The 27,706-nt window shown below is 41.1% G+C and overlaps 1 protein-coding gene across 2 annotated transcripts; it reads right to left on the bottom strand.

The window, feature by feature from the left end:
• Positions 1-367: 367 nt before the first annotated feature.
• On the bottom strand, positions 368-27,706 carry mef2b (myocyte enhancer factor 2b). Of its 2 annotated transcripts, none has more exons than XM_020480483.2 (9): positions 27,453-27,706; positions 12,628-12,711; positions 12,310-12,513; positions 11,865-11,999; positions 11,414-11,603; positions 10,371-10,516; positions 4,815-4,926; positions 4,624-4,732; positions 368-4,267 (listed from the first exon to the last, which is right to left on the bottom strand). In XM_020480483.2, exons 2-9 carry the CDS (start codon positions 12,679-12,681, stop codon positions 3,940-3,942), a joined length of 1,278 nt encoding a protein of 425 aa, XP_020336072.1. In that variant the 5' UTR covers positions 12,682-12,711; positions 27,453-27,706; the 3' UTR covers positions 368-3,939. The 2 variants fall into 2 exon arrangements, with proteins under 2 accessions (XP_020336072.1, XP_020336073.1); XM_020480484.2 differs by having other exon boundaries at positions 4,815-4,908; positions 27,453-27,697.

Genomic DNA, 27,706 nt, shown 5'->3' with positions numbered 1-27,706 from the left:
TCAGTCATGCCCTGCAGACTGGCCCTATCCTCAGGGGAGCTGCCCAGACACCACCCCTGTGACTCTTTTCATTTGGGGAGCAGAGGCCATGCTGACGGGTGGGAGAGGGATAATTCTAGCCAATTTCATTCTGGTTATTCTAAATTGTAGGGAAATGCTCTAGAGGGAAGAACATATTCACTGTATGTGAAGTCCAGCTGTTATTGTAAGGCATTTTCTATTGTATGCACACTATATAAAGCTTGTCTGGTTTTAGTGTTCCTTCATTCTTGTTCCCCCCTCAGTTGGAACCTAGTGGTTTGACATGATAGTGAGTGACTAGATGTATTCAGTGGAACAATCTAGATAAATGGACACATGAAAGATACACGTAGTAGATAGCATTTTATCGGTCTTCAGATAAATATACATCAAAGGAGAAATGCTGTGACTTCTGAATCAACGTTTTTTAAATGAGTCAATTAGATGTACAGCCTTCGGGTCAAAATAACTTCCAAATCAAATATTGCTAATTGAAAGGCAGCCACATCATTAAAATAAGTATAAAGCCATGTGTTTTGATAAATAATGCCAGTGCTGACACTACCCACTGGGCACATGTCATTCCAACGTATAGTTTTGATATACATTTGGTTGTGTTGTCAACTAACGTAAATTCAACATGAAATCAATAAAAAATGTCATTGTATTTAGGTTAAAAAGGTTAAAGATGAAATTCCCTTCCGTTGATGACTTTCTGCAAATCCAATCAGTTTTCCACGTTAATTCAACGTCATCACATTGTTTCGTTGTTGTTGAAATGACATGGAAACAACATTGATTCAACCAGTTTTTGCCCAGTGGTATTGATGTGCTGGAATAACCTGTGTGGTTTTTACTGACAAGTGCTTATATTCAAAAATATGTCTTGTAACTTGAATGTGTCTGTGAGAATACTGTTTGTAACTGAAGTTACTGTTTTTACCTTTCTACATTTATCCACAGTTGAAATAGTTTGTCAGACACATAAACATTTCTCCTGACAATATGTCCATGTTGTCAATCAGAACCTGCCCATATACCCTCTGTGTATGTCTTCAATACACTAATTATGCAGTTTTATCTGAATACCATCACATTACACTGCATTAACTTGTCACTTTTGCCATGGAAAATCAGATAATTAATTGCCAGTAGTAGCACTAATGGCTGATTCGTTCTGCATTGTCTTGCCTTCAGAGTGATAGTCCACAAGAGGTCAACGTATTTCACACTAAGGAGTTCACTTCAATCTACACACAAACCCACAAGAAACTAAACGGATACAAGATAATTTTACATGAACTATTTTCATGTGACTTTTTAAACATTAAATTGATAAATGAAACAATAACACGCCACAAATGATCTGCATAAAACACAAAAATCATTAAAAAATATATATATAAAAAACTCACACGAACAATAAAATGTGTCTTAATGTTTTTTTTCCAGACAAAAGTTAATTTATGCAGTTTATTTGATAGGTGTCTGATTGTCAACATACCCTATCCCCATTGACCCACTGAAAATGTGTTTCCTTTTCAGGAATGAATAAATAACTGGAATTTATTTAAACAAAATACAACAGTGCTGAAAGTAGTAAAGCTCAACTTTATAAAATGGTTATAGTGAATATGGACCTTGAGCATCACAAGCAGGAATAGATTGAAGATTTTTGATGATTGCTAGTAATGATTCTTATACACCATTATATGCTAAATGTTGGCTTGTTTTGGATATTGCTTCACAAATAATTAAATTGAACACAATATCCATTTATAAGAAATAAAGCACATGTTACATTCCCTTTAGTCTTAAATTTGTCATTTTGCATTACTAAGGCCAGTGTCCAAAAATAAAGACTTTAACTATGTAGTATATAGTGCAAAAACAAACAGCTTTGCTCAGTAATTTTCTAGCCTTAAAAAGCAACACTAACCCTGTATAATGGAACCAATGATCCAAATCCCTGAGAGACTTATTGATGCACAGATTTTAAATACAAAAATCCATAAGTGCAGATTGCATTTTTGTTTTTCTTTAATCAATTCCTATCCAGACTAACTTCCCACTCACTATCACAGAGGGCGTGCCACTATGATAGATGAGTAGAACCTTGGTGCTCCCTAATCGGTCTCCTGTGAGCTGACCACTTCATTGATTTTGGGCTAAAGGCATTAAAGTTATATACAGTGCCTCCGAAAAGTATTCAGACCCCTTGACTTTTTCCACATTTTGTTACATTACAGCCTTATTCTAAAATGTATTAAATAGAAAAAATACTCAGCAATCTACACACAATACCTCATCATGACAAAACATATATACCTTATTTACAAACCAAGCCATGAGGTCAAAGGAATTGTCGGTAGATCTCCGAGACAGGATTGTGTCGAGGCACAGATCTGGGGAAGGGTACCAAAAAATGTCTGCAGCGTTAAAGGTCCCCAAGAACACAGTGGCCTCCATCATTCTTCAGTGGAAGAAGTTTGGAACCACCAAGACTCTTCCTTGAGCTGGCCGCCTGGCCAAACTGAGCAATTGGGGGAGAAGGGCCTTGGTCAGGGAGGTGACCAAGAACCCGATAATCACTGATAGAGCTAGAGAGTTCCTCTGGAGATGAGAGAACCTTCAAGGAGGACAACCATCTCTGCAGCACTCCACCATCAGGCCTTTATGGTAGAGTGGCCAGATGGAAGCCACTCCCCAGTAAAATGCACATGACAGTCTGCTTGGAGTTTGCCAAAAGGCACCTAAAGACTCTCAGACCATGAGAAACAAGATTCTCTGGTCTGATGAAAACAAGATTGAACACTTTGGCCTGAATGCCAAGCGTCACGTCTGGAGGAAACCTAGCACCATTCCTACGGTGAAGCATGGTGGTGGCAGAATCATGCAATGGGGATGTTTCTCAGCGGCATTGACTGAGAGACGAGTCAGGATCGAGGCAAAGATGAACGGAGCAAAGTACAGCGATATCCTTGATGACAACCTGCTCCAGAGCACTCAGGACCTCAGACTGGGGTGAAGATTCACTTTCCAACAGGATAACGATCCTAAGCAGACAGCCAACACAATGCAGGAGTGTTTTTGGACAAGTCTCTGAATGTCCTTGAGTGGCCGAGCCAAGAGCCCGGACTTGAACCCGATCTAACATCTTTGGAGAGACCTGAAAATAGCTGTGCAGCAACGCTTCCCATCCAACCTGACAGATATTGAGAGGATCTGTAGAGAAGAATGGGAGAATCTCCCCAAAATACAGGTGTGTCAAGCTTGTTGCGTCATACCCCAAAAGACTTGAGGCTGTAATCACTGCCAAAGGGGATTCAACAAAGTACTGAGTAAAGGGTCTGAATTCTTATGTTAAAAATGGCTAAAAACCTGTTTTTGCTTTGTCATTATGGGGTATTGTGTGTAGATTGATGATAAAAAAAACAATTCATTCAATTTTAGAATAAGACTAATCTAACAAAATGTGTAAAAAGTCAAGGGGTCTGAATAGTTTCCGAAGGCACTGTAACTGGGGACCTGAATGTAAAGTACTACTCTGAAACACAGTGCTCTAAGAACATGGCTAAATGACTGAATCTCCCTTACCCTCTGCTCTGTAGCTCAAACAGGATGAGAGAACCACACTGATATGTGGTTTGACATACCCTCTGACCCCAACACACAGACAAACCAACAAAACCCAACAACACACCCAGCAATATATCAGGATCAGAGAGGCAGTGACACATGTTCATCACCCACAAGGGAGAGTCCAGCCCAGCTCTAAGGGGGGTCTTTCTTTCCTCTGGGATGATGTGAATTAATGAACCTCGTCTCCCCATCCTCCTCTCTCTGTGAGTGGGCAACCATGTGGCAGGCTTGCTTTGGCTTGAAGGAGGGTGGATGGTGTGTGGTAGTCGCTGCCAACTATCTCTGCCACCCATCGCTAATTTCTAATTGCCTCAGGGGCAGCCCCCCTTTCTCCTCTGCCCCTTGCTGAGCCGGGTAGGGAAAACCTCCTTTGGGGAATTCCTCTCTCTCATTGGCTGGGTAAGGTTCCTGGGGGGTGTGGCGAGCAGAATCGGGGGTGCTCATTGGAGAGTGCTGCCTCAGATGTTGCAGAGGCGGAGAGGTCGCAGAGCAGATGCGCTCCGGGGAGGCTCGCTCTGATTTGATGCTGAGGTTGAGGGAGGGGTGAGGAGGAGTGGTGGGGGTGGAGGCCTGAGAGGGAAAAGAGCACCCTCCGCTGGACATCCTGGTACACAGCAAGCAGACAGAGAAAATGGAAGAGAATATGCATCACATAGAGCGGGGGTATTCAACTCATACCCTACAAAGTCCGAGGCCTGCTGGTTTTCTGTTCTACCTGATAATGAATTGCACCCAGGTTTAAATTAGTCCCTGATTAGAGGGGAACACTGAAAAAACGCAGTGGAACTGGCTTTGAGGTCAAAAGTTGAGTTTGAGGGACATAGAGCATGAAATAAATCCCCACATGCTATTTTTCCTATAAAGGGCACTAGAAAACTCATCACAACAGTATCATGGTCCCATCCTTGTTCAATGTTTAACACTTAGTAATTGAGTAAGGTTTCATATCAGTGGTCTTACGCTGGGCTGAGGTGGGGTACATGTTGCTCCTGCTGTTGTGCCGTCTGCCACGGGTTCACTGTACCACGCTGTAGACTCACAGCATGGGAGAAACCTGGGTGGCTGTAGTCTGGGACAGAGGAGAATGATTATTTTATATCACTAACTAAGAAGCACATACAGATGTCAGAAGAGCAGAGCTGCAGTCTTACCAGATGGTCCAGCAGAGAGGCCGTAGCCCCCAAGACTCTGGCCCAGCAGACCTGCCTTCCCCATGGTCAGCATGTGGTTCCCTGGGTGCATACCCTGGTACAGTATGCCTCTCTTAACATTACATGAAGAGAGAAGCAGTTACTCAGTTCAAAACATTATAAACTGGATGGTTCGAGGCCTGAATGCTGATTGGCTAAAAGCCGTGGTATATCAGACCATATATAATGGGTATGACAAACCATTTATTTCTACTTCTCTTATTATGTTGGTAATCAGTTTATAATAGCAATAAGGCACCTCAGAGGTTTGTGATATGGCCAATATACCTTTGTTTAGGGCTGTGACCTAGCACTCTGCGTTGCATCTTACCTAAGAACAACCCTTGGCTGTAGTATATTGGCCATATACCACACACCACACACCCTCAGGCCTTATTGCTTAAATACAGGCCATGTGGGTAAGTGTAAGAGTGAGAATTATAGTGTACAAGCGTGAGTGTGGTTGGTCCTCTGATTGGCCTTTCGTAATGACATCGTCATTACCCTAATCTCTGATTGGTCTCTTCATAATGACATCATCATAATGACATCGTCATCACTCTGCTCTCTGATCGGTCCCTTCATTATGCCATTATCATTAGGAAGTCATCATAACTGGGGCTGTGGCAGTCATTGAATTTTGTCAGCCGGTGATTGTCAAGCAAATAACTGCCGGTCTCATGGTAATTGACCTTTAATGAACATAAACACATTTAGCATCTCCTGGCTTCCACATAGCCTACAAGCCACTGGTGCAGATCTTTGGAACATCTACATTTTAATAAGTCAAATAAATCCATTTAATATAGCCTACACCATCACAATGAATCCATTATTTATTTTAGACAGGTCTAAAGAAAAATGGTATGAAGAAAATGTTGTATATTTCAAAAGAACAGAATAGCATACTCTGAGTTGTCCTTATGTTAGGACCTGATCTGGCTATGCAATATGGCTGTGGGCTACACTAGTTCATTTATCAGACAAGAATTGCTTAGAATTAAGTGGCATTATTTTATAGTATGAAGAATACAATACAATTGAACATAGCTGAATAAAGTAGAAAGGATGTTTTCTCCAAACGATTTCTGAGGGAGTGCACACATGCGGCTATTCTGTATTGAGTAGTTAACAAAGAAATAGGTCCCTCTATATGCTTAATTTAGAGCTATTTATGCAACTTTAGTTGTCATACAAACATTGAGCTATATGTTTAGATTTTGAATACGTTCCAAGGCTACATGAAGCGACTCTAATGATGATAAAAGTTGCATGAAAGGCATGAGCTCTGCATCGTTTCTTGCACAGGCTGCACACACTTCATCAGTCTCTCATTCACAAGTTGTCAAGCACTTGATAATGCCTCAAATTTCTTGACAGAAACTCCCTGGTGTGGCTGTAATGCCCCCTAAAAGAATGAATGCCTTATGCGGCCAGTGGCCGTTGTGCCCTTGGGCTGAATATAATAATTATAATTCACTTCTCCTGGCTACATGTTCCGATGCACCTCTCACTCACATGGCTCTCTCAGATATCACAATTCTTATAAGCCAATGCCCATCACATTATCGGGTTCTTCTCACAGGCTCCACAGCTCAAAAGTAGGCTACAAGTGAAGACAGACACATCGGGGACGCAACTGTGAGCGTTCTTCTTATCGAATTCCAAGGCGCATATTTAAGATGTTAGAAGAACTCTACACATTTATTTTTCGTCAGCCAACAAGATGAGTAGGCCTAACGAACAGCAAAAGCATTAGCCTATGTCAATCTACTATCCACCATAGTACAACGGTTGACGTATTCTATTGGTCAACTTGTCCTTCTGTGCGAGAAATAAATATTACAAACATTTTCTGGGGCAGTTGTGGGTGTAAGGACAGACGTTGGAGACAAGAAGCAAGTGCAGGGAGTGAACATTTAATGAAACACGGACAGGAACAGATTATGGACAGCGTCTGGACAGGGAAACAAAAATAATGCTACACAGGGAAAAAACTGAGGAGCAGACAGATATAGAGGGGTAATCAACAAAGTAAGGGAGTTCAGGTGAGTCCAATGAGTCTTGATGTGCGTAATGATGGTGACAGGTCTGCGTAATGAAGGGCTGCCTGGCGCAAAGCGGGAGCAGGTGTGACAGTACCCTCCTTTTAGGGGTGCCACCCTGCATCCCACCTGGGCGAGCCTGATGGGCTGGCCGAGGCATGGCGCTGGACTAGCCGGCTGAGGCATAGAAGCCCGATGAGCCGGCTGAGGCGTGGGAGCCCAACGATACGGCTGAGGCATGAAAGCCTGACGATTCCGCTGGGGCGTGGGAGCCTGATGGGCCGGCTGAGGCATGATGTGGGATAGGAGCCCGACGAGCCGGCTGAGGCATGACGTGGGATGTGTGCCTGCCGTTCCAACCGAGGAAAGGAAACCTCTCGAGCTAGCTAAGGCGTGGAAGCCAGACGAGCCAGCTGAGGCACCCCCTGTTTCATCGGTCACCACCAAAAACTAAAAACAAGAACTCCCTGATGCTTCAAATAGTGGTGTCAGCATTCTGTAAAGACAGACGCTGGAGACAAGAATCAAGTACAGGGAGTGAACACACCCGAGCCACTGACTGTTCACCCCGCTATCATCCAGAAGGCGAGGTCAGTACCGGTGCATCAAAGCTGGGACCGGGAGACTGAAAAACAGCTTCTATCTCAAGGCCATCAGACTGTTAAACAGCCACCACTAACATTGAGTGGCTGCTGCAAACACACTGACTCAACTCCAGCCACTTTAATAATGGGAATTGATGGGAAATGTAAAATGTATCACTAGCCACTTTAAACAATGCTACTTAATATAATGTTTACATACCCTACATTATTTATCTCATATGTATACGTATATACTGTACTCTATATCATCTACTGCATCTTTATGTAATACATGTATCACTAGCCACTAACTATGCCACTTTGTTTACATACTCATCTCATATGTATATACTGTACTCGATACCATCTACTGCATCTTGCCTATGCCGCTCTGTACCATCACTCATTCATATATCTTTATGTACATATTCTTTATCCCTTTACACTTGTGTGAATAAGGTAGTCGTTTTGGAATTGTTAGCTAGATTACTCGTTGGTTATTACTGCATTGTTGGAACTAGAAGCACAAGCATTTCGCTACACTCGCATTAACATCTGCTGACCATGTGTATGTGACAAATCAAATTTGATTGGATTTGATTTGATTTAATGAAACATGGACAGGAACAGAATACGGACAGCATCTGGACAGGGGCAAACAAAATGACAATAATGCTGACACGGGTAACAAACTGAGGAGCAGAAAGATGTAGTGGGGCAATCAACAAAGTAAAGGAGTTCAGGTGAGTCCAATGAGTGCTGATGTGCGTAATGATGGTGACAGGTGTACGTAATGAAGGGCAGCCTGGCACCAGAGAGGGGAAGTGGAGGCAGGCGTGACAGTGGGATGCGATAGATCCCAAATTAATACAACCACTCACATCAAAAACCTTTTAAAAGAGGCTGATGCAACAGATTAGAACATGTATCTTACAATGCTGATAAAATTTTAGGCTATTTCTTCACATTATAAGCGCAGCAACACCAGTTGTGAGCGGATGAATGTGCTTAATTTTAAGAAGTTATATGGCCACTTTAGTTGTGATACAAACCATATCAAAATATATAGGCCCATGGGCTAGGCTACATGTGGTGTGGGACTATGATTTATTGCCTTACTGCACACAAGCTGGGCATTATTCACAAAGGATAATATATCATCAACAAGTGATAGGCTAACATTGTCACCCATCAGACTATTCTTGATTTAATCTTGTCTTTACATATACAAAATAATATTTGTGTGAAATTAGTTTTGATTTAGAATGGACCATTATCATGCACCTGTCTCAGAACAGGGGCAGGGGAAAAATGACATGTCATCTATGACCTTACAGTGCATTCGGTATTCAGACCTCTTGACTTTTTCCACATTTTGTTAAGTTTCAGCCTTATTCTAAAATCTAAACACAATACCCCATAATGACAAACCAAAAACAGGTATTTAGACATTTTTGCTAAATTATAAAAAAATTAACAATGAAATATCGCAATAACATGAGTATTCAGAACCATGTCCAATCAATTGAATTTACCACTGGTGGACTCCAATCAAGTTGTAGAAACATGCCCCTGAGCTCAATTTCAAGTCTCAGAGCAAAGGGTCTGAATACTTATGTTAATAAGGTATTTCTGTTTTTTATTTTTTATTCATTTGCAAAAATGTCTAAAAAACGGTTTTCACTTTGTCATTATGGGGTATTGTTTGCAAATGGAAAAAAATTATTCTATCCATTTTAGAATAAGGCTGTAACGTAACAAAACGTGGAAAAGGAGAAGGGATCTGAATACTTTCCAAATACACTGGAAATAGCAAATGTAGGAGGCTTATTCCATGGTTCATTTTCATGCCAGCCAGATAAGCTATTCTCTTGCTGTAAAGCAAAGCAATGTGCTTAATATTAGGAGTTGAGAAAGTTGAGAAATAAACTGATGGGATCCTCCTTAATAGAGGCCATCAAAACTCTGTTTTCTTACGCAATTGCATAGCCTACAGAAATGTTGCGCAACATGAGCTCATGGGCTCTCATGAAGTGTTTGATTTGATTTTTCGAATACATTTGCATTGATGTCAGAGTGACTAGAGGGGCAATAGAGTGCTGAGTACCAGGCAGTTATCAAGTTTGGTAGACTACTATTGACCATCAGCAGCATCAGAGCTTGGAGAAGCCTAGTTACCGTGACTAAGAGGTTACATGGAATTTGACTGCTGTCATGCCTCGTGACTGCCGGTGTGGTGGTAATATGGTCACCGTAACATAACCCTGATCTCTGATTGGTCCTTTCATAATGACACCGTCATAACCCTGCTCTGTGATTGGTCCTTCATAATGACATCAACATAATGATACTGTCATTACCCTTCTCTCTGATTGGTCAATCATAATGACATCGTCATAACCCTACTCTCTGATTGTTCCATCATAATGAAATCACCATAACCCTGCTCTCTGATTGGTCCATCATAATGACATCATCATAACCCTGCTCTCTAATTGGTCCCTAGGTAATGGCATCGTCTTAAACCCTGCTCTCTGATTGGTCCCTTCGTAATAACATCGTCATAACCCTGCTCTTTAATTAGTCCCGTTGTAATGATATTGTCATAACCCCCAGTAAGACTAGCTGTCGCCATTGGCGTCGGCTAATGGGGGTCCTAATAATACAAATAAAAATGTATTTGTTATTGGTCCCTTCATAATAACATCCTCATAACCCTGCTCTCTGATTGGTCCGTTTGTAATGACATTGTCATAACCCTGCTCTCTGATTGGTCCTTGATAAGGACCATGAGTGATAGTGAAACTATATTCTATAGCCTGCAGTACTGCAAAACCTCCTGCTAACCTCTTATTATGACTGACAAGTAGGATTTAAGAGATCCTTACAGCACTGTTGAGGTTGGCGCGAATGCCACCCATACCAGGGTGGCTCTCTGCCCGCCGGTTGTCATTGCCCAGGTTCAAAGGGGGAGGAGTCTTCATCTCCAAGGCCCGGCTCAGGTTGCCATGGGAGAACATGGAGTAGCCAATACCTTTACAGAGAGAAAAGAAATAGGAAGTGAGAAACAAGATGTGGGTAGAATAATGTTTCACTCACAGACAGTACACTCATTCACTCTCTCTCAATCTCTCTCACTCACTCCACCTGTAAAACAGAAGTTCTTTTTTAGGATGAAACTTTATCTCTTGTAGACATGTGGCACTTCAGATTACCAAAACGTACATTGTTAATGTTAACCTCATGAGGAAAAATGTATTCACACCTTGATAATAACTACGTTAAGTCAGTAAGCATAAGCATTCTTTTTTACATATGTTTTGGTCTGATATGTATTGATAAAAAGGGAAAATTACAAACATCATAATGTACAGTGTAAAGCATTTCAAAATGCAGCGTTAATTGACTACATAGTTCAGCTGCGATGGCAAACCATTGAGTGGCATCCCTACTACTAACTATAGAGTATGAAAAGTGGAGTTGAGCTCAACTGAGATGACCAGCAGGTGCAACACACTCATTGCTCAGAAACCAAAGATCAGCCTCCAGACGCTGTTTCACTCGTGGGGGGGACTGTTTCACACAGCACGTAAGCATGCACACACACACACACACACACACACACACACACACGCACACGCACACGCACACGCGCGCACACACACACACACACACACACACACACACACACACACACACACACACACACACGCGCACACACACACACACACACACACACACACACACACACACACACACACACACACACACACACACACACACACACACACACACACACACACTTCCTGTTTGAACAGCCAGCTGCACAGCACTGAGGTGGCCTCACATTCTGTAGGCAATCAATGACAAGAATGGTACCTCTAACCCTCTAGGAATGTTTGCAAAGAAGAACTAGGGGGCCAGGTCTTACCTGAGTGTGGAGACATGAAGGCAGCGTGGCTGTGGGGCCCTGCAGGGCTGACTGAGCCTGGTCTGGGGCCCAGTGGCTTGAAGGCAGGGGGTCTGTGGGAGCTCAGGCTGGGGTTGGACGAGTTGGGGTATCCATTCTCACAGCCAGCAGTCACCAGGAACTGGGCCTCGGGTGAGAGCAGGGAGGGGGCCTGAGGAGAAATATGGGAGAGTGTCTGTTTCAGTTGAGATCAGAAAGTTAGGTCTATTGCAGCTGCATTGTACTGCTAAAGTATCTCTTTAAGTACAAAATGTGCTCACTGAGTCAAATTAATGGTTTGACCGTTCAATAGAATCATTTTCTCAAACTGCCATTCTTCACTGAATACAATAAATCAATGAAACAGCTTTAGTCCATTTACAGCCTTTGGCTCAGACAGCATGTATCTCATAAGACAAGTGTGAGTAGTTACATAGTAGCGCTGGCGGGCTAGGGAGAGGTCCATGCCCTCGCTTAGTGGACCGAACTTCTCTGCTGCAACCTGCATGGGCTCCTCAGTGTCCAGCAGCTCTGTCCCGTCCAGACCCAGGCCTTTCCTCCGCAGAGTCTACAGCAACATGACAGAGAAAAGAGCAGCACACAGACATTACCTCAAGGATACCACAGCCTGTTTATACTATTGCCTCTTTGGGATGACCTAATGATACAGAAGTGGGCTGTACCAACATTGTTTTTTCAATGCGTTATAGGGTTGCCCAAGTAAGCATTTCATAAGCTTAAGCATTTAAACATCAAAGCTATCTCAACTTCATTGGGAATTAATGTAATTGAAACCTTGGACATAACAAATGACTATACATACATACTGTATAGGAGAACATGTTGAGTAATGTGTGGACCTAGTAATGTATTTATACCTCCATTATGTCTGTGTTGGTCCTACTCTCGTGAGGCTCGCTGTACTCTGTGTACTTGAGTAGGACCTTGTCCATGTCAGTGCTGGCGTACTGGAACAGACGGTTGGTGCTGTTGAAGATGATGAGGGCAATCTCACAGTCACACAACACACTCAGCTCATAAGCCTTCTTCATCAGGCCAAACTTACGCTTGGTGAAAGTAACCTGGGGACAGAAACATATTGGTTCAATGTATTATTTATTATGTGGGACTGTTTAACTAAACCATGGCAAATACAATAATGATGGAAAGTGATAGAAATAATCAAAGAGTTGTACTTGTCTATTCCGCTGGTCCAGGATACGAGAGATTTGTATTTTTTTCCTTCCCATTGTGATCGCAGTCTGACAGGTGGCTTTACACTGTGAAAAAATATCACATTTTCATCAAAACTCAATCATTTTAACTCATCACCTTTTCATCACATAATAGAGAGAACATTTCACCAGGATATCCCATTGCGATAAATAATCTCTTGTAGATCTCATGGCAACATCAACAAACAATTACACAATCAAACCTGACAAACTTTCAAAAAGCAAACCATATGGTTGAGACCACTGCACTTTGGTATTTTATTAGGATCCCCATTAGCTGTTCAAAAGCGGCAGCTACTCTTCCTGGGGTCCACACAAAACATGACATAATAAAGAACATTAATAGACAAGAACAGCTCAAGGACAGAACTACATACACATAAAAAAGGCACACGTAGCCTACATATCAATGCATACACACAAACTATCTAGGTCAAATAGGGGAGAGGCGTTGTGCCATAATTCTTTAAACCAGGTTTGCTGTTTATTTGAGCAATATGAGATGGAACGGAGTTCCATGCAATAATGGCTCTATGTAATACTCTACGCTTTCTTGAATTTGTTCTGGATTTGGGGACTGTGTAAATACCCGCTCTTGTGGGGTAAGTATGTGTGTCAGAGCTGTAAGTTGACTATGCAAACAATTTGGGATTTTCAACACATTAATGTTTCTTACAAAAAGAAGAAGTGATGCAGTCAGTCTCTCCTCAACTCTTAGCCAAGGGAGACTGGCATGCATAGTATTTATATCAGCCCTCTGATTACAATGAAGAGCAAGATGTGCCACTCTGTTCTGGGCCAGCTGCAGCTTATCTAGGTCTTTTCTTGCAGCACTCAACCCCAAGACTGGACAATAATCAAGATAAGACAAAACAAGAGCCTGCAGGACTTTCTTTTTAGAGTGTGGTGTCAAATAAGCAGAGCATCTCTTTACTATGGACAGACCTCTCCCAATCTTTTCACCCATTTAATCTATATGTTTTGACAATGACCGTTTATATTCTAAGGTAACGCCAACTAATTTAGTTTCCTCAACTTGTTCAACAGCCACATCATTCATTACCAGATTCAACTGAGGTCTAGAACGTAGGGAATGATTTGTACCAAATACAAATGCTCTTAGTTTCAGAAATGTTCAGGAGCAGTTTATTACTGGCCACCCATTTGAAAACAGACTGCAACTCTTTGTTAACTTCTTATGGCTGGGGGGCAGTATTGAGTAGCTTGGATGAATAAGGTGCCCAGAGTAAACGGCATGCTACTCAGGCCCAGAAGCTAAGATATGCATAGTATTAGTAGATTTGGATAGAAAACACTCTTACATTTCTAAAACTGTTTGAATGATGTCTGTGAGTATAACAGAACTCATTTGTCAGGCAAAAATCGGAGAAATCTGAGGTTTGTAGGTTTTCAAGTCTTTGCCTATCCAAGATACAGTGTACATTTGATCCGATTGCACTTCCTAAGGCTTCCACTAGATGTCAGTAGTCTTTAGAACCTTGTTTCAGGCTTCTACTATGAAGGGGGAGCGAATAAGAGCTGTTTGAACCAGGGTTCTGGCAGAATGCCATGAGCTAAGTCTCGTGTGGCCGTGAGAGCTAGCTCTGTTCCTTTTCATTTCTAAAGACAAAGGAATTGTCCGGTTGAAACATTATTGAAGATTTATGATAAAAACATCCTAAAGATTGATTCTATACATCGTTTGACATGTTTCTACGAACTGTAATAGAACTTTTTAAATTTTTCGTCTGGACTTTGTGCTCGCGTTGTGCATTTGGAGTACTGAACTAAATGTGCGGACGAAAAGGAGGTATTTGGACATAAATTATGGACTTTATCGAACAAACAAACAAACATTTATTGTGGAACTGAGATTCATGGAAGTGCATTCCGATGAAGATAATCAAAGGTAAGTGAATATTTATACTGCTATTTCTGACTCTTGTTGACTCCACAACATGACGGGTATCTGTATGGTGGCTGAGTGCTGTACTCAGATTATCGCATGGTGTGCTTTTGCCAATAAGCTTTTTTGAAATCTGACACAGCGGTTGCATTAAAGAGAAGTATATCTTTAATTCTATGCATAACACTTGTATCTTTTACCAAGTATTCCTGTAAATTGATGTGGCTCTCTGCAAAATTATCAGATGTTTTAGAGGCAAAACATTACTGAACATAACGCGCCAATGTAAACTGAGATTTTTGGATATAATTTTTGGATATAAATATGAACTTTATCGAACAATACATACATGTATTGTGTAACATGAAGTCCTATGAGTGCCATCTGATGAAGATCATCAAAGGTTAATGATACATTTTTTCTCTATTTCTGCTTTTTGTGACTCCTCTCTTTGGCTGGAAAATGATTTTCTGTGACTAGAATGTTTTTCTGTGACTAGGCGCTGACCTAGCATAATCAGATGGTGTGCTTTCGCCTTTTTGAAATCGGACACTGTGGTGGGATTAACAACACGTTTATCTTTAAAATGGTGTATAATACTTGTATGTTTGAGGAATTTTAAATATGAGATTTCTGTTGTTTGAATTTGGCGCCTTGCACTTTCACTGGCTGTTGTCAAATCAATCCAGTTTACGGGATTTCAGCCGTAAGAAGTTAAGGGTTTCAGTGACTTCATTAGCTGTGGTTGCTGATGTGTATATGGTTGAATCATCAGCGTACATGGACACACATGCCAGTGGCAGGTCATTGTTAAAATTTAAAATAGTAGAGGGCCTAGAGAGCTGCCCTGTGGTACAACACACTTTACATTTGACATTAGAGAAGCTTTCATTAAAGAAAACGCTTTGAGTTCTATTAGATAGATAGCTCTACATCCAAGATATGGCATAGGTTGAAAAGCCATAACACAAGGTTTTCAACAACAGGTTATGGTCAATAATATCAAAGACTACACTTAAATCTAACATTACAGCTCCCACAATCTTCTTATTATCAATTTCTTTCAACCAATCATCAGTAATTTGCGTCAGTGCAGTACATGTTGAGTGCCCTTTTCTATAAGCATGCTGAAAGTCTGTTGTTAATTTGTTTACAGAGAAATAGCATTGTATTTGGTCAAACACCATTTTTTCCAACAGTTTGCTAAGAGCTGGCAGCAAGAACCAGCAAAGGCCGCTTTACCAGTCTTGGGCAGTGGAATTACTTTTGCCTCCCTCCAGGCTTGAGGACAAAGACATTCCTCTAGGATCAGATTAAATATATGACAGAGAGGAGTGGCTATAGAGTCAGCTACTATCCTCACTAGATTTCCATCTAAGTTGTCAATGCCAGGAGGTTTGTCATTATTGATTGATAACAATCATTTTTCCACCTCTCCCACACTAACTTTATTTAAATTCAAACTTGTATTGCTTTTCTTTCATTATTTGTTTCTTTATGTATGAATACCATGGCTCACTGTTCGTTGTTTGCATTTCCTGACTAAGTTTGCCCACTTTGCCAATAAAATAACAATTAAATGGTTTTGTGATGAGTAAGCCATCTGATTTGATAAAAGATTGAGTTGAACTTGTCTTTCTGCCCATAATTTTATTTAAAGTTAATGTTTTTTTCCATAATTTTTTACATCATTGATCTTGGCTTCATAATACAGTTTCTTCTTTTTGTTGAGATTAGTCACATAATTTCTCAATTTGCAGTAAGCCAACCAGTCAGGCAGGTGTGCAGCCAGTCTTATTAGCCACTCCTTTTGCCCAATCTTTTTTAACCATACAGTTTTTCAATTCCTCATCAATCCATGGAGCCTTAACAGTTCTAACAGTCAGTTTCTTAACAGGTCCATGTTTATCAACAATTGGAAGAAGCAATTTCATAAATTCATCAAGTGCAGGATCTGGATGCTCCTTATCAGACCAACAAATATTTTTAACATCATCCACATAAGTCACAGCAAAATCTTTTGTATGATCTCTTATACTCTATTTTAGGCCCAGCTTTTGGAACTTTGGCTTTCCTGGATATAGCCACTATATTGTGATCACTGCATCCAATGGGTATGGATACAGCTTTAGAACAAAGTTTTACAGAATTAGTAAGAATGTGATCGATACATGTGGATAATCTCGTTCCTGTAGTGTTTGTAAACACCTTGGTAGGTTGATTAATAACCTGAACGAGATTACAGGCACTGGTTACAGTGAGAAGCTTCATCTTGAGCGGACATCTTGATGAAAACCAGTCAATATTCAGGTCCCTAAGAAAGTAGACCTCTCTGTTTACATCACATACACTATCAAGCATTTCACACATATTATTTAGATACTGACTGTCAGCACTTAGTGGCCTATAGCAACACCCCAAAAGAAAAGGCTTTAGATATGCCGAGAGTCCTGCAACCACAACACTTCAATAACACTTGACATAAGATCCTCTCTAAGCATTACAGGGATATGGATTTGAATATATACAGCAACACCTCCCCCATGAGCATTTATGTCTCTTCTATAGATGTTATATCCTTATATTGCTACTGCTGTATCATCAAATGAATTATCTAACTGAGTCTCAGAAATGGCTAATATATTCATATTATCTGATGTCAGCAAGTTATTGATTTCATGAACCTGTCATGTCCTGACCATAGAAAACCTGTATTTTCTATGGTAGAGTAGGTCAGGTCGTGACTAGGGGTTTTTGTTCTAGTTTATATTTTCTATGTGGGGTTCTAGGTTTAATTTTCTATGTTGATGATTTGTATGATTCCCAATTAGAGGCAGCTGGTTATCGTTGTCTCTAATTGGGGATCATACTTAAGTAGCATTTTTTCCACCTGTGGGTTATGGGATATTGTTTATGTTAGTTGCCTGTTATCACTGCATTGTCTTCATGGTTCGTTTATTCTTTATTTGTTTTGTATTTTCTTAAGTTTCACTTGTTTCATTAAAAGTATGTGGAACTCTACGTGCGCTGTGCCTTGGTCCGACCATCATTATTCCGAACAACGTGACAGAACCTTATTTCTAATGCTAAATATATTATTTTCAGCCCTTTCCTGGGTAGCTTATTAGAGATAGACATAATATGTAAAAGAGCAAACAAAGCAAGAGAACAGTCTCTGTGCAGGGTAGGCCCATACACAGTGCTGTCACTCAACCATATCAAAATAAGAGCACCAACCACCATACAGTATGGGAAAATGTCATCTGTTTTCTTTAACCCTTCCCCCTCGTCATGGCAGCCTATTTATTTATACCCTGATGAGGCGATAGGGGCTAAAGTTAGAGCAGGCCCATGCAGGGCTGGCACTCCCCTAGTCTGGGTTACCCCGAGACCAGTGTACACCAGCCAGCTCCCTGTAAGGTCAAACACAGGCCCTGGTGGAATACAGCAAAATAAAATAAAGTGTGTTTTAGACCAGGAAAAGTTGCAAACCACCCCCTCTTCTCCCATGTTCAGGCAGATGTCACAGAGAAACATTTTTTAAGACCTTTTTTCCCGTTTTAACCACAGATCATAGAAACACGCCGTTTTCACATCCAGCGGTACCAGAGCGCCAAGTCTAGGACCAAAAGGCTCCTTAACAGCTTCTACCCCCAAGCCATAAGACTGCTGAACAATTAATCAAATGGCCACCGGACTATTTACATTGACATCACCCGCTCCCCTCCATTTGTTTTGTACACTGCTGCTACTCGCTGTTTATTATCTATGCATAGTCACTTCAGCCCTACCTACATCTGCACTGTTGGTTAAGGGCTTGTAAGTAAGCATTTCACAGTAAGGGCTACACTTGTTGTATTCGGCCCATGTGACAAATAAAGTTTGATTCGATTTTTTTCCTTCGACCGCATGGTTTGGTTTTTGCTCTGACATGCACTTTCAACTGTGGAACCTTATATAGACAGTTGTGTGCCTTATCAAATCATGTCCAATCAATTGAATTTACCACAGGTTGACTCCAACCAAGTTGTATGAACATCTCAAGGATGCTCAAGGGAAAGAGGATGCACCTGAGCTCAATTTCGAGTCTCATAGGAAAGGGTCAGAATACTTATGTAAATAAGGTATTTGTGGTTATTGAGTTTTAATACATTTGCAAAAACTGTATAAAAACCTGTTTTCGCTTTGTCATTATGGGGTAATGTGTGCAGATTGATGAGGAAAATGATATATTTCATCCATTTTAAAATAAGGCTGTAATGTAACAAAATGTGGAAAAATGGAAGAGGTCTGACTACTTTCCTAATGCACTGTATTATAGACACTGGTATGGTGCTGAAGATAATGAGTTTGAGGTTGAAATGTTGCGGAGTTGCCCTTTAAGGTACAGTATATGCTTGTATTGTTAGCACACCAGATCAAGAAATCACATTCGGCACCTTACTGCAAAGTAAGTGATAACAATACCGGTCGTATATCACACAAAATGTTTGTGTTTTATTGATTGAGATAAGTTGATTGTTGAGATCAGAAAGTGAGGCCTATTGCAGCTCTCTGCATCCCTATCCTCAGCTGGATTGGCCGTAGCTGCAGGCTGTCTAAGCAGCTGACTGAACTGTACTGTCTCTACTGATGCAAAGCCCAGAGGAGTATTCCCCTCGTTTTCCTCTCAAATTGGGCATGTATGACCTCCTCTATATTTAGAGGTCACATCCAAATTGTGAGTGAACGGATATGGTGCCGGTGTTCCCACGACCCCCAGAGTCCCCCAGAGTGCCCGCTGCCCCCTCGCCCATGCTTGGCACACAGGCACTATGGGCATTTCTGAGGAATCCACCTCTGTGCACCTATCATTACCTTATAAAGTATCCACTGGAGTCAGCCTCTACAGACAAGACACTCTCACTTATCAAACTGTAAAACACAACAGAATCAATGTTTTCATTCATATATCGTTGGCACTCACAAAATGTTCTATGAATGAAAACTCTTTACGAATAATACCGCTTTATTGGTGGACAGAATTAGAAAGAAGACAAGTCTCATAAATCTATAGTACAGCGTACTAGTAACAGATACTAGGCCAAATTAGTAGTAACTGCTCTGATATTGGATTGCATAAAAACAAGACATCCAACAAGAACTCACCAAATGACTGCACCATTTATGATTGCATCACCTTGCATTGTACTGAATGAAAATAACTGTGGCGCCATTACACTATTCAACCAACTGTAGTGACATCCCTCCCACCCTGTCTGTTGGGATGCATTTTGCAGGAGCCCAGTGGGCAGAGCTGGGAGGATTGTCAGTTGATGTGGGCACCTGGGAAGGTTTGGCCTACAGGCTATTAAGGGTGAGCACATCAGCCAACACTCTCTCTTCCCTGACTGGCAGGTTGGCTTCCACCACCTTTTGGGTTTTTAGTTTGTTTTCACCACACACTACTGATCCTACATGGTTTATGTTATATTTTTGTATTTAGCATTATTTAGTTTAATACATGTATTACTTTTAACATTTAAGTCAGGCGTGGTTTATTTTTGTTGTTACGAACTATGAGCCAGGCCATAACACTGTACATGAATACACTCTATAAAAACTGATGGGCTAAAAACAACCCAATTTTAGTTATTTGGTAATCCAGCACTGGTTAAATAGTGGACAGAACACAGCTTATTTTGACATAGCTAGTTGGGTTGCGTGAATAACCCAACATGTTGGGATGTTGGGATTACCCAAAAATGGGTTAATTTAAGCATCATTTGGATATGTTTTACTCTCATGCTGGGTTGACCTAGCAGCTGTTTCTTTTTTAATGCAATCTTTAGTGTATTTTCATGAGGTGTGGCTTGTAGGGGCGTGGCTTTCAGCAAGCTCTTATTGGCAACTAATAAGAATAAATGTAGGTTAAGTTTGCATAATGCAAAGTCAATTTTTCCTATTTTTTTTTTTTTTACACATTCTTCTTTAATATTTTGATTATTTATTACGTATTATAATAAGATATACCACCTTATTGCATCCCAACAATGGGATTTACATAGACTTTCAGGAAGCTCATACACTTCTGTAAGCATCATTGAAACTACAAAAAATGTCATATCCAACCTTCACATGTGACAACATTTCCCAAGAGAGGATGGCTTTCACTTCAGCAGTAATAAATTCATGAACTTCTTTGAGGAAAAGATCATGATTAGTAGAAAGCAAATTACAGACTCCTCTTTAAATCTGCGTATTCCTTCAAAGCTCAGTTGTCCTGAGTCTGCACAAATCTGCCAGGACCTAGGAGCAAGAGAGACACTCAAGTGTTTTAGTACTATATCTCTTGACATAATGATGAAAATAATCATGGCCTCTAAACCTTCAAGCTGCATACTGGACCCTATTCCAACTAAACTACTGAAAGAGCTGCTTCCTGTGCTTTGCCCTCCTATGTTGAACATAATAAACGGCTCTCTATCCACCGAATGTGTACCAAACTCACTAAAAGTGGCAGTAATAAAGCCTCTCTTGAAAAAGCCAACTATCGGCCTATAAAAAAAACTATCGGCCTATATCGAATCTTCCATTCCTCTCAAAATTTTTAGAAAAGGCTGTTTCGCAGCAACTCACTGCCTTCCTGAAGACAAACAATGTATATGAAATGCTTCAGTCTGGTTTTAGACCCCATCATAGCACTGAGACTGCACTTGTGAAGGTGGTAAATGACCTTTTAATGTTATCAGGCCGAGGCTCTGCATCTGTCCTTGTGCTCCTAGACCTTAGTGCTGCTTTTGATACCATCGATCACAACATTCTTTTGGAGAGATTGGAAACCCAAATTGGTCTACACGGACATATTCTGGCCTGGTTTAGATCTTATCTGTCGGAAAGATATCAGTTTGTCTCTGTGAATGGTTTCTCCTCTGACAAATCAACTGTAAATTTCGGTGTTCCTCAAGGTTCCGTTTTAGGACCACTATTGTTTTCACTATATATTTTACCTATTGGGGGTGTCATTCGAAAACTTAATGTTAACTTTCACTGCTATGCGGATGACACACAGCTGTACATTTCAATGAAACATGAAATATGAAAATTGCCCTCGCTAGAAGCCTGTGTTTCAGACATAAGGATGTGGATGGCTGCAAACTTCTACTTTTAAACTTGGACAAAACAGAGATGCTTGTTCTAGGACCCAAGAAACAAAGAGATCTTCTGTTGAATCTGACAATTAATCTTAATGGTTGTACAGTCGTCTCAAATAAAACTGTGAAGGACCTCGGCGTTACTCTGGACCCTGATCTCTCTTTTGACGAACATATCAAGACTGTTTCAAGGACAGCTTTTTTTCATCTACGTAACATTGCAAAAATCAGAAACTTTCTGTCCAAAAATGATGCTGAAAAATTAATCCATGCTTTTGTTACTTCTAGGTTAGACTACTGCAATATTCTACTTTCCGGCTACCCGGATAAAGCACTAAATAAACTTCAGTTAGTGCTAAATACGGCTGCTAGAATCCTGACTAGAACAAAAAAAATGGACCATATTACTCCAGTGCTAGCCTCCCTACACTGGCTTCCTGTCAAGGCAAGGGCTGATTTCAAGGTTTTACTGCTAACCTACAAAGCATTACATGGGCTTGCTCCTACCTATCTCTCAGATTTGGTCCTGCCGTACATACCTACACGTACGCTACGGTCACAAGACGCAGGCCTCCTAATTGTCCCTAGAATTTCTAAGCAAACAGCTGGAGGCAGGGCTTTCTCCTATAGAGCTCCATTTTTATGGAATGGTCTGCCTACCCATGTGAGAGACGCAAACTCGGTCTCAACCTTTAAGTCTTTACTGAAGACCCATCTCTTCAGTGGGTCATATGATTGAGTGTAGTCTGGCCTAGGAGTGTGAAGGTGAACGGAAAGGCTCTGGAGCAACGACCGCCCTTGCTGTCTCTGCCTGGCCGGTTCCCCTCTTTCCACTGGGATTCTCTGCCTCTAACCCAATTACAGGGGCTGAGTCACTGGCTTACTGGTGCTCTTTCATGCCGTCCCTAGGAGGGGTGCGTCACTTGAGTGGGTTGAGTCACTGACGTGATCTTCCTGTCTGGGTTGGCCCCCCCCCCCCCCCCCCCCCTTGGGAGATCTTTGTGGGCTATACTCGGCCTTGTCTGAGGATGGTAAGTTGGTGGTTGAAGATATCCCTCTAGTGTTGTGGGGGCTGTGCTTTGGCAAAGTGGGTGGGGTTATATCCTTCCTGTTTGGCCCTGTCCGGGGGTATCATCGGATGGGGCCACAGTGTCTCCTGACCCCTCCTGTCTTAGCCTCCAGTATTTATGCTGCAGTAGCATATGTGTCGGGGGGCTAGGGTCAATTTGTTAAATCTGGAGTACTTCTCCTGTCCTATCCGGTGTCCTGTGTGAATTTAAGTGTGCTCTCTCTAATTCTCTCTTCCTCTCTTTCTTTCTCTCTCTCGGAGGACCTGAGCCCTAGGACCATGCCTCAGGACTACCTGGCAAGATGATTCCTTGCTGTCCCCAGTCCAACTGGCCGTGCTGCTGCTCCAGTTTCAACTGTTCTGCCTGTGATTATTATTATTTGACCATGCTGGTCATTTATGAACATTTGAACATCTTGGCCATGTTCTGTTATAATCTCCACCCGGCACAGCCAGAAGAGGACTGGCCACCCCACATAGCCTGGTTCCTCTCTAGGTTTCTTCCTAGGTTTTGGCCTTTCTAGGGAGTTTTTCCTAGCCATCGTGCTTCTACACCTGCATTGCTTGCTGTTTGGGGTTTTAGGCTGGGTTTCTGTACAGCACTTTGAGATATCAGCTGATGTACGAATGGTTATATAAATACATTTGATTTGATTTGACAACTATGCAACAGAACAGATGAACAGGAATGACATTTCCCCTCATGGGTGGTTAAAAAGAACTGTCTGAATGCCACGCCCCTACTAAACTACGCCTCGAGCCTACTGATCTGACCCGCTGGGTAATATCTCAATAACCCAGCACTAATAACCAAGCCGTTTTTATAGAAAAGAACCCAACTAAGTGAACCAACGCCTGCAACCCAGCAGTTGGGTCAACCAAACAAACCAGCAGTTGGGTCAACCAAACAAACCAGCGTTTTTTTGGAATGTAGCAGACCTACATTTTCTTCTGCAGAAAATAGTATCTCACCTCAGATGTAAATTAAGAGAATAGAGGGAAGTGGGCGATCTGAGCTAAAGAGAAGCTAGAGATCTTTATCACATAGGGGTTTACAAAAAGTTCCTTTCTCTCAGAAATAACTTCTCACCACCGACAACCCCCCCTCTCACACAGCCAGGCAAATATAGCATTTACCTCCCCTAACGGTGAGGACTTGGCCTTCTCAGAGTGGTTTTGAATGTTTCTCAAACCACTACTGCCAGCAAATCCGCACATGCCTAATGTCACCTAATTCTGGATAATGCAGTCTATGACAACTGCTGCTCAAGGTCTCAAAAAGGCTAAAAACAGCCAAGTAAGACAGCAATGTAGCTGTCAGCAAGAGTTTCACTGTCTGTAAAATCATTGGAGTGTTGATGAGAATATACATTTGGCTGCCTTGGGAGCTAATGACCACATTTTATGGTCATAATTTCCGATGACCCTATACATACACTTTTTTACACTCCAGAGATCCTGGTATCTACGACCAGGACCAGCTATGATCCTTTATTGATGTCACTTGTTAAATGAACTTCAATCAGTGTAGATGAAGGGGAGGAGACAGGTTAATAAAGGATGTGTAAGCCTTGAGACAATTGAGACATGGATTGTGTATATGTGTCATTCAGAGGGTGAATGGGCAAGACAAAAGACGTAAGTGTCCTTGAATGGCGTATGGTAGTGGGTGCCAGACGCACCGGTTTGTGTCAAGAACTGCAACGCAGCTGGATTTTTCATGCTCAACAGTTTCCTGTGTGTATCAAGAATGGTCCACCACCCAAAGGACATCCAGCCAACTTCACACAACTATAGGAAGCATTGGAGTCAACATGGGCCAGCATCCCCGTGGAACAGTTTCGACACCTTGTAGAGTCCATGCCCCGATGAATTGAGGCTGTTCTGAGGGAATAGTGCAATAATTGCACACATACAGGGTCTACAGCTCCTAGGGACCGTGAGCAGCTTCCTCTGACATCTTCCCGGAGGCCAGACAGTGGAAACGAGACCATTACACACTAACAGAGCAGGCCTCTAACACAGTCAGGCTCTCTCTCCCAAAGACACCCTGCAGTCCCTGGAGACAGGTAAAGACTAATTGCTGAGTGTCTCACTGAGACAACACGGGGTGAACACCAACAACAAACTGTTGTGTCATTACCAGTCAAAGCTGTAGCACTACTTCATGAGTGGGGGACTTGATACAGAGGCGTTACTTCTCACTAACACACTGAATGTTAATTCCAGTGAATGTTAAATGGGAACTTACTCATGAACACTGATACTTACTGTATCTTTACACGACGATAATAACTGTGTCATGCACATTCCATTAAAAATAAATATGTTTTGTGCTAATGTTTACTCTTTGCAATAACTATATATTTACCCTTTTAGGCGTATAACTTTGAATAGAGAAGCATAGGTTTAGGTTACAGTATGATCCAACTACCATACAATATTAGCTGGAAAGCATACAAGCAGAGCATATGGCACCTGACCAGGCCAAAGCCCAACACATTTTTTCGGTATTAGTTGTTGATGCTTCTGCCAGTCATTTCAGCTCAATGTCAAGATGAGAAACCAGGTCTCAAAATAGAAGGCAGGAATCCTATTTGCATAACCCAATACATAAATCCCCTAAGCCAAGGCAACCATGCCGACGCAAACATTTATTGACTCTACACAATTATCATCAACAAACCTCAATTATAAAAATTGGAAATTTAAAAAAATACTTGTGAGGCATGAAGATAACACTTAATTTATTGCTGAATGTATCACACATTAAGGTTTGCATGAAATCTGGGATAAAGACAGAAATATATATTTTTTTATACAGTATAAATTTGTGAGACTGATTTATGGTTGAAAAATCAACATTTCACCCCATGTGTATTTAAAATCTAGTGATATAGCAGGGTCAGAAAGTTCATACGCTTCGTCATATTCAATCACTCCCTGGCTGGACCTTTGCAAAACTGAGGTGTGAAAATCTTTGGCTAATTTTAACAGGAGATAATTACATTTCCTGGATATTTTGGATTGAGACAGAATAGAAACACACTATGGGTAGGACAACTCATTTTTCTGGACTGGCTTTGGGATTTTTGATGACCACAGTAGTGTCATGTCAAGACTATACTGTCATGTCTCAGCTTAGAAAACTTCAGAGAGAGACAGTGAGGTACTCATGATGACTGCACAAGGGGCAACACGTTCAATACTGAGTGACCAAGTTTTGTGGTTTTATTATGAAACGAAGAGGTCAAAGATGCTCTCTTTCAGAACAAACATATTGCTGTCCATGGAAAAGCAACTTGACCACAAGAATAACAAACACAGAGGTCGTCAAGTCATGCAAATAATTTGAACTGTTCAGTATGCAATAAACACATATTTGTTGCAATTGAGCATAGGAAATATTTCAGTATTTTACAGAAAACTGTTGATTCTTAAATATTCTACTTTGAATACATGTTTTTCTTTATGGATCCTAACCACATAATGTGTGTCTTTCTATTGTTGTTTGCACACTCTCTGTTGGCAATGCTTGGATGCAAGTTAAGATTTTTGCAAAACTGAATGAGATTAAAGTGTAAGGATAAAGAAAATGCATTTAAACAGCCACTGGACCAGATTCCACTTAACATATTTGCAGCACAGAGAATCTTTCCATCAGGATAGAAAAGCTTGCCTCCCTATTGTGACAGTATAATTTACACCCACTAAGCCACTGGCATCATCTACAATAGATGTAGTGCTTACAAAAAACAATGTATAAATGTTCTCTAGCATTTAAAAATGCACCATAACATATGCATTACTTAACAAAATGTTGTACATGCAATGGGAATGAAATAACAACACACACAATACACCCCTCACCCCAAATATCCATTATTTATGCACACTATAAATGTTATATTTGTCAGTCATTATTATGATGTGTAGATAAATTAGCTGAAAGTGTCATGTCTTGTTGGGTACACTTGGGGCATTACTCTTGCTATCCCTTTCCTTTCATCTTCAATTCTAACACAAATATGATCTGACTGAGGTATGACTCAGTGGGATACAGCTATAGAATGAACATGTATTACTATTTATCATGCAAGCATTAGCCTAGGCCTACTTTTTCCATTACTTTTACTTCATTGGATGACATCTCACTTTTCAACTGCTCGAACACTACTATTAGCTTCTTGCTAACATTTTGAAAAATCATATATTTGATCCTATCAGGGGGTTATAACTATCTATCTCTTTCCACCAAAATGAAACCATCAATAAAAACAGACCTACTGGTGATTGCCCATTAAATGTATCAAGTGAAATACTGTGTCAAGCACAGCATACGCAGGCACATGACAGTCTTACGTAATTATACAACTGGGCAACAGCACTATAAATACAGCTGTGAGGCCTGCGTGTGTTGTTGCTAATAATAAATAAGACTGCCAAATAATGACTGAATTGCTGACGTCATTCAAAAATACTCGGTTAATAATAGCCCTGTCCCAGAGTTAGGCATTCCTAAGTATCTATCTAAGTTACTTACATAGTAATAGCATGTGACTATGCAACAACTTACAGTATCCTCAGAATATAACATGTATTTTAGGCAACTCGGAGAGTAACTGTGTTAAATGTTGTTTTGACAGAGGAAAACAACAAAGGTATGCGCTCAGCTCACCTATTCTTTGATGTTTCTCCAGTGTCACGTTTTTCCCTTTTTCTTTACTGTAGGCTCTGCGTTTGACCCGGTATTTACTGAGAAATACGAGAGCAGACTGTATTACTAGTTTGTTTCCTGAAAATGATTCAAGAGCTCTTCGTCCTCGTTGAAGTGAATAGAATACGCAGTTCCGTGGCTAGAGGTGTCCACTTGATGCTCGAGGATGATGATTCAGGAGCGCTCCTTCCAACATCGCGCACATCTCCGGCAGC

Source organism: Oncorhynchus kisutch, linkage group LG4 (genome assembly GCF_002021735.2).
Source record: "Oncorhynchus kisutch isolate 150728-3 linkage group LG4, Okis_V2, whole genome shotgun sequence".
Classification (NCBI taxonomy): Eukaryota; Metazoa; Chordata; class Actinopteri; order Salmoniformes; family Salmonidae; genus Oncorhynchus; species Oncorhynchus kisutch.
Note: the sequence above shows the minus strand (reverse complement) of the source record. Positions and strands in the feature narration are given on the sequence as shown.